Genomic DNA, 10,505 nt, shown 5'->3' on the forward strand with positions numbered 1-10,505 from the left:
ATAGCCGTTACCACCATAAATGCAATTGGACTAAATGCTTTGAAAAACTGGAACCTGACAGCAAATCTGCGTCCCAAAAGAGGGACTCATCTGAATCAGGTCAAAAAACAACCTGACAACACCAATCCTCATATAATCAAATCCGCCATTAAAATTCCCATGTGAACGGAACGCCACCAAAAGTTGAAAAAACACTACTGTTCTGGTCCAATTTTCCACACGATCCAATTCTCGCCAACCACCGTGGAAATTGAAAACAGTCACAGCCGCGCCACTTGGAACAATTCGATTTCCATACCTCCATTCCCATTTCCACGTTGGAAACATGTGATGATGACGATTGGTCAGGGCGAACGCACTTTTGTCATATGCAGACATTAAGAAAATAGCAGGAAACAAATAGGTGGGAAGTGGGGGGAAAAAACGATATAAACGAGGACAAAAGGAATGCAAAGTTCGATTTTGGGGGTTTCAGAAGAGAATGGCGAGTACCAGACCAGGGCACAGAGCTTCTAGATCGTTCAATGTGATTCGAACCTCGGTGGCCGTGTTGCCAATGGCCCCGCCCTATAGTCCCGCCATGGATTCAAACAGAATGCACGACTTTTCGCCCAAAGTGCGCGTCTGTAAAAGGGTAAATTCTGCCTCTGTGCTTAGCCACAAAGATCCCGGGTTCGAGTCCCGGGAGCCCACTTCGCCCAAAGTAAGCTGTATAGGCCAGATCAAAATGAAACCCCAATGGGTGAAGGAAAAGGCGGCGGCGGCGGCGGCCGCCAAGCCAGCTAAGAATGCAAATAACAGTAATAATAAATTCTCTAAGCTGAAGAAATTCATGTTTGGTAAGCGCCATGGAAAGAAAATTGGTGATAATAACACGGGGGTTGAAGAACCAGAAGCTAAGCCCAAGGAAGAGGTGCGAAGCAGTGAAGGTTTTCCGTCGTTGGGGAAGATTAAGCGCTACTCTTCGGCTCGATATGACCATAAATTTGGCGACTTGTTTGTTGAGGATGAGGGGATCATTGGTAAAGATGATGAAGAAATAGCTTCTGCCATTAATGCGTGGTAGTGGTGCTCTGTTCAGGGTTGGAGTTTCAGGGGAAAAACGCGCTTCAGCATGTGACTGTGGGCTTATACAAGTTGTGTGGGTTTTTCTTTGTTCTTTTCCAGATCGCCATATTACCTTAAATGAAGCAGATATGTTTATAAATTTGGATCAGTTTTGCAGATTGTTCATAAATTTGGCTCAGTTTTGCAGATTGTTCATAAATTTGGCTCAGTTCTGCAGATATGTTCTGGCAGTCGGTTTAATTTCCGGTTGTGATGAACTTGCAGAGTTGTCCATTAACGGGATTTCTTTTGTTTGGGAATTTTATTTTTGTTTCCGACGTTCCCTGTAATGGGAATTCTGTTCTGAAACAAATCTTTGTTTAGCGGGTTTGGGTTTCCCATTATTGTACTGTGCTGTAAATAATATCTCCTCCATTTCTTGCAGATGCCGCCTTCTTTCTTCTTCTCCATTTATTGGTTGAAATCAAAACCAGTAGTTTTTTAACTCAGTGACTTTGAGCAATTTTTTACGATTATTGTTTGTTGAGTGTGTTTATTTTTTAATTATATTTTTCAAATAAGATAGATGCTGCATTTTTGTCTTTATATAAGAGATTATAATGTTTGACCTTTGGCTAAGGAGTCACATGCTAATGTCTATCAAATTTATCAATCTGATCTGAAAGGTTATGCGAATTTGAATCTTGATGGATAACTTTTATTTTTCATTTGCTGACAAAACAAAAAATGGGTTTCAAGTTCTTTTTGTTTGTTATTTAAATATATTTATTATGATAGCTTTATATATCTGAAATCCTAAAATAATTATAATTTTCTTCATTTGTGTGATAAAACAAAAAGTGAGTTTTAAGTTCCTTTTTATTGTTTTTATATTAAAAAGCAGCAAAACAAGGGTGTTGTCTCAATAGCAACAACCCAACTGATATAAGTTAACAGAGCATTAGTAGTACAATAACAAACTAACTAATATAAAAAACTAATAAGAGTCTTAATACCAGGCCACTTATGGCCATAAACATAAATAGTATCAAAATATGAAACAGTGTTAACAGAGGGCCTTTTGCGGCCAAAACCAACATTACAATATGGACAACAAAATTTAAAGAAAAAACACCCCTAGCTACCATAAAATTTGCAGGCAGCCTGGTGGAGAACATTGGAATAGTCCTCAGTAAAAAACTTTAAAAGTTCCTTGTAGTTTCCCTCCTCTTTTTTGTCTGCTCCCAAGATCTTCTTCTGTATTAAACACAAGGATGTGGCTGGGCTATGCATGACCCTCAGACTGAATCGAGAAACACTCCCTAGTTTCTTTTCAAGATCAGAGACTTTGGTTTTAACATTCTACAACTCCATGGCATTCAACTGACATTCAAAACAGGTCCCTTCCTATTGAGAGTTATAGGTCCCTTAAGCTTTCGGTTTGTTTATCTCCATTACATCGAGCATCATATCCTCCGTGAGGTCAATTGGGCTCTCCAAAATATTGGTAGAGCTATCATCATTCATAAAGATTTCCCTCTCCTCATCTTTATCCCCTCCTTTGTCAATTTCAACACTCTTCCTTTCCTTCCCCTCCTCGCTACCTAGTTCACAGCCCCATCATCTGTTTCATAGTCCACAATGTTTTTTGGCTTTCCCTTTTCACTAGAGCAGATGGCCATCTTAAAGGACTGTCTAGGGGTATTTTCACTTTTACTCAAGCCTTCCCCCTCATCTTCCTCCTCACTCACTTCTTGGATAAACATTTTGAGCTTTTTAGCCGAGGGGTAGGTTTTTTGCCCTTTTTGTTGCTAGTAGTAGAGGCCAAGGCTTTGCGTTTGGGATCTTTTTGTTCACTCTTAGTCACCGAGGGAGATTCTGGAGACCCAAGTAGGGACAAAATTTTGCCAACACTTGGGAATTTGATGCATTTTTTCAAACTAGGACCAGGAATATCAATGGGGTTGGCCTAAGGTAAAGTAGTAGGGTGCAAAACTTCTTGCACAACAATTTGCCTAGGGGGACACAAAGCCAGGTGAAAATGGTATAGGCGAAAAATCAAGCCTTGATGGAGAGGGACATGCTTCTTTCCCTGGCTCTTGGTCCTCTCAACAACCTCATTCACTAAACATTCCAACGAATTAAGGAGGGAAAAAGGAAAAGAAATGAGCTATGATTCCTAAAGTGATTGAGCAACATCAAGTGATAAAAGTAAAAGATTTTATATCTTCCTTCCAGGGTAAAATACTTCATGATCATGAGACATATCTGGTTCCAAGGGAATGCCAGCTTCTCTATGTCAAAACCACCATACAACTTAACAAGGATCTCGTTTCCTTTGAGAAATTGGTTGAGGCTCTCATTTTTAAAGACGCAACTTGTTTTTTTTTGCCATTTCCTACCCGTAGTTGGCAATCCCATAGCCTAGGCAATGACCTCTTCATTAACCTCAAATTAAATTCCCCCCACCAAAACCCTTCTATCTACCCAAGAAGTAGCAAACTGAACAAAGAGGCCCTCATCGTAGCCATTAATACTCTCAATAAACTAGGACACACCACCCTCATAACAAATGTGCCAAACTGTGGCATCATTTTTTAATTTGACATGTTTGCTTGGCTCTATTCAAACCCTGTCCACACCCATCCTATCGCATTCAATCACACTAGCAAAAAGGCCCACACAATTTTCAAGAAAACCCCAAGTCATATTGCAAGAGAAGGAAGGTGTAGAAATAACCAGAAAAGGTTACAACCATTAAAATTTGTGCTAACACCGTCCGCCAAGCTCTCTGTCCTTCTCATAAAATCCTGCTCATGTGGACAACAACTATAAAAGAATTACATAATCTTTATCTAAATATTTATGAGACAACTTTTTATATATAAAGTTCTAATATATTACCTATTTTACATTTGTTTGATAAAACAAAAAATGGATTTTAAATTTTTTGTTTGTTATCTAAATATATAACTTTTAATATATTAACAAAGCCATAAAAGAATTATACAATTGTTATCTAAATAATCATAATGACAACATTAGATATTCAAGGCTCTAAAATAATTATAATCATTTATATTTTATAATGTATTTTCTAAATAAAAAGAATTAGATTATATAAATATTAGTGTATGGTGGAAAAGTGGGTTGATAGAATTTAAAATGTGAAAATATGATTAAATTACTAGTCCACACACACACACAGGATTTCTTGGTGCAAGCTATGGAGTAACGTAATATCACTCAGCTTCCCAAGGAGGGTCCCATGGTTCTCTATCTCACAATGTCCCTCAAACCAATGTTTTTGCTCTCAGATTACTGAGCAAAATGGTTTAAGGATGGCAAATATGAGAACGAGAGATGCTTTGATAAATTTTAATATGAAATGGATGCTAAGCTATGTATGATCTTAGAAATGCAATAAACTAAATGATAAGATGACAAGATTAGTATGAATACTATCCTAGCATACTATATTTAGTCTATGATTGAGCTAAAATGATAAATAAATTACTCTAAACATGCATATTTAGTCTACTTCCTGATTTAAAGAGAGGCTAAATGATGAGCATATATGAAATGAAAGCTTGAATATATTTGAGCATAAGTGTGATGCTACAAATTTGAAGGATGATTGTTAAAAATGGAGGAATGAGAGCTCTATTTATAGCACAAACAGGGCAATGGATGGTCAGGATTGAAAGGTTTAATCAAGGGCTAAGTTTGAAAGTTGGGGATCCATGTCCATGATTTGCACCAATGAAATGGTGACAAATGTCAACATAAGATTGGGTTGAGAGAAGGGGTTGGAGACATTGAATGCCTGAGAAGACCTCATGGTTATCTAGAGGCTAAGGGTCAAGTCTAAGTTAGGGTTACCCACTGGATTAGGAATTAATCCAAGGATAAACCTTTGCGCAAATGATTAAGAGATAATCATGGTCAAAGCATTAAAGCCCTGATGAGACCCTTGGGTTGGGTAGAGGTTGAGTCAAAACAAATGTTTTAACCATGTAGGAGGGTTTGGGTTAACCATTAATGGTTATTGGAGACTTTGTGGATTAAGTGGTTGAAGGTTGGAAGCTTTCAAAGGTTATCAAAGACTTTGAAACATTTAGTGGTTGAAGGTTGAAAGCCTTTAATGGTTATCAAAGACTTTGAGACTTTGAGAAGTGACTTCCCTTTGCTTAGGGATGTGACAAAGTTTAGAGGAGGGGTTAGGTTAATTAGAAGTGATTAGAAGATTCTAGAAGGGATTAGAAAGGGGTTTGGGATTTTGCAAGTGGATAGAGGGATAATAGGATTTAATTGAAATAAATAGTTTAATTCAATTTGGTTGCAATTTGGGGAAATTAAATAAATTAGATTTATTCAATTTAGGACAACTATTTAATTAAATTTGAATTTAATTAAAAGTGGATAGGGGGAATTTAATTGAATAAAATGATTTATTCATTAAATGGGTATAGTGAATTTTATTTAAATAAATTGAGTAATTTACTTAATAAAATAGAAGAATGTGGATAATTTAATTAAATTGGATTTAATTAAATAGGGAAATGAACATAAAATATTCATTTAGGAATATGGTCATTTTTATACGTCTACATTTTGCCCCTCTTTGAAGTGACATGTGTGCACATGTTATTTTAAAGAAAATGATGCCTTATCATGATTTATGATCAAATGCAATTTTTGTGTCGTTCTTTTGATTTGCCAGTCGTGCCCCAGATTTGATTTGATGTGATGCCCCAGATTCGAGATTTGATGGTGATGCCCCCTCAAGAGATGAATCAATATTTTGAAAAAAATTAAAAAAAATTGATTTAATTTGATGAGTTACGTATGATGTGTATGATTTCGTGTATGTAAAATGTGTGTGAATTGATTCATCTCCCAATAAGTTACAAATGTTTTGGTATAGGGGAAAAGTGGGCTTATAAAATTTAAAATGTGAAAATATGGTAAAATAACTCCATTGTAGGCCAGTAGTATCCCATCGGTAGAAGCTTTTTAGCAAGAGTAGTGCCACTTGAATGTGTGCCACAAATACCTTCATGAAGCTCGTGTAAAGCTGAATCAGAATCATTACGATCAAGACAACGAAGAAGAGTACCATCTAGACCTCGACGATATAAGGTATCAGTGGTAAGGGTGTAACAGGCAGCTTGGCGGATAAAGTTATGTTTTTGATTACGGGATTGGTCAATGGGTAAGATATTATGCTTGAGGTAGTCGTATATTGGTCCATATAATGGAGAATCGGAACCAGTCAAGGCATAGATAACCTGGGATTCAGAGTGGTCATAGGTGGGGGAGAACAGTTGCTCTACCAGGAACTCATAACGACTCTGTTGTTCTGGAATTTGTAGTAATGAAGTGATTGTAGCCATTGCATCGGCTGCTTTGTTGTTCAACCTGGGTATTTGCTCGAAGGTGATGTGCACAAAATACTGTTTGAAGTCATCCACCATGCGTTTGTAGGGTAGTAGCTTGTCGTCCTTTGTTTGATAGTTGTTGTTGATTTGATTGATGACTAGTTGTGAGTCGCCATAGACTTTTAGCTCTATGATTTTCCATTAGACGGCCATTTTGATGCCTATGACCAATGCTTCATATTCAGCCACATTATTTGTACATGGAAACATAAGCCTATATGATCTTGGCATAGTGTGTCCCTCAGGAGTAATGAACAGAATGCCAGCCCCTGAACCATGTTGTGTATAGGATCCGTCAAAGTATAGGGTCCAGTGTTTGGTAGAAAGAGTAAGAACGTCCCTGTCTGGAAATTCGATCTCCATGGTGTGTTTGCCTACGAGTGGTGCTTCAACCAGTTGATCTGCAATTGCTTGTCCTTTGATGGCTCATCTTTCTGTGTATTGGATGTCAAATTCACTGAGAATCATGACCCATTTAGCCAATCGGCCTGTAAGAGGGGCCTTGCTGAGTAAGTATTTGAGAGGATCAATTTTTGCCACTAGCTTGATGGTGTGTGCTAGCATATAATGTCTGAATTTCTGAGATGCAAAAACCACTGTTAGGCAAGCCTTTTCAATGAATGTATAGTTGATCTCATAGCCATTCAATGTCCTACTGATGTAGTATATGGCCCGTTCCTCTCCTTGTTGATCTTCTTGTGCCAATAGTGCCCCCAGTGAAATATCTGTTGTTGAGATATATAGAATAAGAGGCTTTCCTGCGACTGGTGGTACCAAAACTAGTGGATTCATCAGGTACTGTTTGATTTGGTAAAAAGATTCTGCACACTTAGCCTCCCATCTGAATGGTACATTTTTGTGTAGCAAATGGTTAAATGGCAGACTTTTATCTGCTAGTTGAGCAATGAATCGTCTGATTGATTGAAGTCGTCCCTGTAGAAATCTGAGTTGACTGATATTCTTTGGTGGTGGCATGTCCATAATAGCTTGTACCTTTGCTGGATCAACTTCAATACCTTTAGCTGAGACTATGTAGCCCAGTAACTTGCCTGATGTAACCCCGAAGACACACTTCTTAGGGTTGAGTCGGACTTGAAATTTCTGCAATCGATCAAAGATCTTTGTTAGGATGTCGAGATGTTCAGCTCTGGTGAAGGATTTTGCTAGTAAATCATCCACATAGTCTTCCATGAATGTGTGCATCATATCATGGAATATTGTTGTCATTGCTCTTTGATAAGTGGCTCCTGCATTCTTTAAGCCAAAAGGCATAACATTCCAATAGTACGTTCCCCAAGGACAAGTGAATGTTGTTTTGTCTTGATCTTCAGGAGCTATTTTGATTTGATTATAGCCTGAAAAACTGTCCATTAATGAGAGCATTGCATGGCCTGCTGTGAGATCTACAATTATATCGATACTGGGCAGAGGAAAATCATCTTTTGGACAAGCTTTGTTGACATCCTAGAAGTCAGTGCATATTCTGATACTACCATCTGGTTTTGATACTGGAACAATGTTGGAAATCCATTCTGCATAGTCAATGGGTCGAATGAATCCGACGTCTAATAGTTTCTTTAATTCAGTTTTGACCATGAGTGCCACCTATGGATTCATCTTGCGTAGCTTTTGCTTGACTGGTTTGACTCTTGTAGAAATGGACAAGTGATGCATGATTAAGTGTGGATCTACTCCGGGCATATCAGCATATGACCAAGCAAAGTTGATTTGTTGTTTTTTAAAGAAGATGAATGCCGATCTTTCTTCCTTTGTTAGAGATTCTGCAAGGTGTATGTTTTTGGTTGCTTCTGTGGTACCAATGTTGATTGATTGAGTGGGCTCAATCAATATGGGTGATCGCTCATGAAAGTGTTCAGGAAGAGTGTCAAGTCTCCCATTGTTAGGTGCCTTAAAAAGGTTTTCACCCTCAGATGCGTCCTTTATTTTTACTTTTTTGGGATCTAGAGCTGCCATTGACTGGTTTTCAGCATCAGATCCTGTATTTGATGTATTTTTGCGACTGAGAGACTTGGCACTCCCTGATTGACAGACATCGTTATTTTGTTTACTAGTAGAGCCTGTTTCGGGATTTACGGTACATAGGTAATGGATAATAGATTCATCATCTAGAAAAATTGGTATATCATGGGTTTCAGGTTCATTCCAGTCGATGAGATCAGGGAAGACAAGCGGTAAGAAATCGTTGGGCGGATCAAGTTCGGCTACTGTAAGTGTTAGGATAGAGTTTTCATCGTGATGGGTCTTGGTTTTAAAGAATTCCAGGGTTTCATCGAGGTCTTCGATGGTATCATCTTCTACATAGACTTGCTCGTAATATTTCTGTTCGCTTTCCTGGACGTCATAGATATGTTGTGGTCCAAATTCAAGAGGTCTATCTTCTGCGTTATGTTCTTCTGAAGAAAGGGATATAGAATCAGTATCATCTAGGATATTTGTAGCAGCATCGGAGTAGGTACCCCATTCATATTCATTGGAATCTGTCTCATATGTATCATCCTAGATTCTATCTGTGCTGTAAACAGGTATGTTGTATGGTGAAAACAAATCCTTGATAATGGATACTATTTTGATATTTTGTGTTGATTCTGTATCTGATCCATCTTCCACTTGCTGGATTTGTTCATAGACTGTGCTTCTTCGAGGAGGAATAACGGTATCTGGAGAAGGTATGATTTGTTCTTGAGACATTGGTGTTTGAATATGGGCTACTGCAGCAGATATGGCCCTTTTATGACTTAGAAGCTTTCCCTGATGCAACTTCTGATCTTGACGTTCTCGTGCCTTGCGGATTGTTTCTGCTGATTTAAAGAGTGCTTCTTGCCAGGATTCTTCTTTGTACTTCTTCTTTTCCTTCCATTGAGGTTTTGCAGTTGTGTGTGGCGGCCGTTTCAATAGGAATGTGAATTTAGAACCTAATCCTGTTTTATTTCTACTAGGTTGTGAAGGAAGATCTATAGGTTCAGTGACTCCTTTGCGTTTCCCAATAGGTCCTTTACCACCATATCCCATTTGTTTCATGATTAAGTAGCCTTTTCCATATAGGTGTGTTGGTAAAACAATATCCAGAGCGGCTGCTCTATGATCTTCTTCCTCATCTTTGTATAACCAGCTAAGAACATCTTTGTCTTCAGATTCATGTGTTAGAGTACCCAATTGGATGAAGGTACCATCAAATTTAGTGATGGGCTGAGTAGCTAGTTGTGTTGATGTAGTAGGTAAACCATGCGATCTAGGTGATGTTGGCAATTTGGTCAAACACAAAGGCTCCAAAGAATATTCACCCATGCCTTGATCTTTGATTTGCATTTTTTGTTTGAAGTCTCTCCATAAGGAGTTGGATTTTGCTGTTGGTGGATCTAATGTTGAAGACCGCTGTTTTTCTCTATTATGAGGAACCAAACTGTCTTGGGCTACCCCATTGCGTTGCAATGTTGAAATAGATTGTGATCAGCTGATATGGAGATCTCTTGTCCATCATAAGGAAACTTGACACACTGGTGATATGTAGAAGGTACTGCTTGCATTTCATGTATCCAGGGTTGTCCTAACAAGATATTGTAAGTTAGATCAATATCTAAGACCTGACATATAGTATCCTTTTGTACTGGTCCTACTTGAATAGGTAATATTACTGTTCCTTTAGAGGACCTTTCCTCATCATCATATGCTTTTATGGTAATCTTTTTACAAGGATCAATAGATTCTTCTGAGAAGCCTAGTGCACGGATAAGCTTTAAAGTACATATATTAAGTCCGGCTCCTCCATCTATTAAGACTCTTTTTACTCAGTGTTTGCAAACAATGACTTCAATATGTAGAGGAGTATTATGCGGATGACTCAATGAAGTATTATCATGCTCTGAGAAGGTGAGGTTATGAGGTTCTGTCATATGGGCGACCATGGCTTGAAATCTGTTTGTATCCAGATTGTGAGGTACATTTGTTTCCAATAGCGCTTGCTCCAATATGTCTTTGTGCTTTGGTGATAGTTTCAAT

The 10,505-nt window shown here is 38.1% G+C and overlaps 1 protein-coding gene across 1 annotated transcript; it reads left to right on the forward strand.

The window, feature by feature from the left end:
- Positions 1-248: 248 nt before the first annotated feature.
- Positions 249-1,491, forward strand: LOC131057714 (uncharacterized protein At1g76070). The gene has a single exon (XM_057991877.2). It carries the CDS (start codon positions 482-484, stop codon positions 1,064-1,066), a length of 585 nt encoding a protein of 194 aa, XP_057847860.2. The 5' UTR covers positions 249-481; the 3' UTR covers positions 1,067-1,491.
- Positions 1,492-10,505: the final 9,014 nt, after the last annotated feature.

The sequence above is a fragment of the Cryptomeria japonica genome, chromosome 10 (genome assembly GCF_030272615.1).
Source record: "Cryptomeria japonica chromosome 10, Sugi_1.0, whole genome shotgun sequence".
Taxonomy (NCBI): Eukaryota; Viridiplantae; Streptophyta; class Pinopsida; order Cupressales; family Cupressaceae; genus Cryptomeria; species Cryptomeria japonica.

What these genes read in the sequence shown, in the direction of transcription:
- LOC131057714 (XM_057991877.2), top strand. Translation starts at nt 482, where the DNA reads ATGGCGAGTACCAGACCAGGGCACAGAGCTTCTAGATCGTTCAATGTG.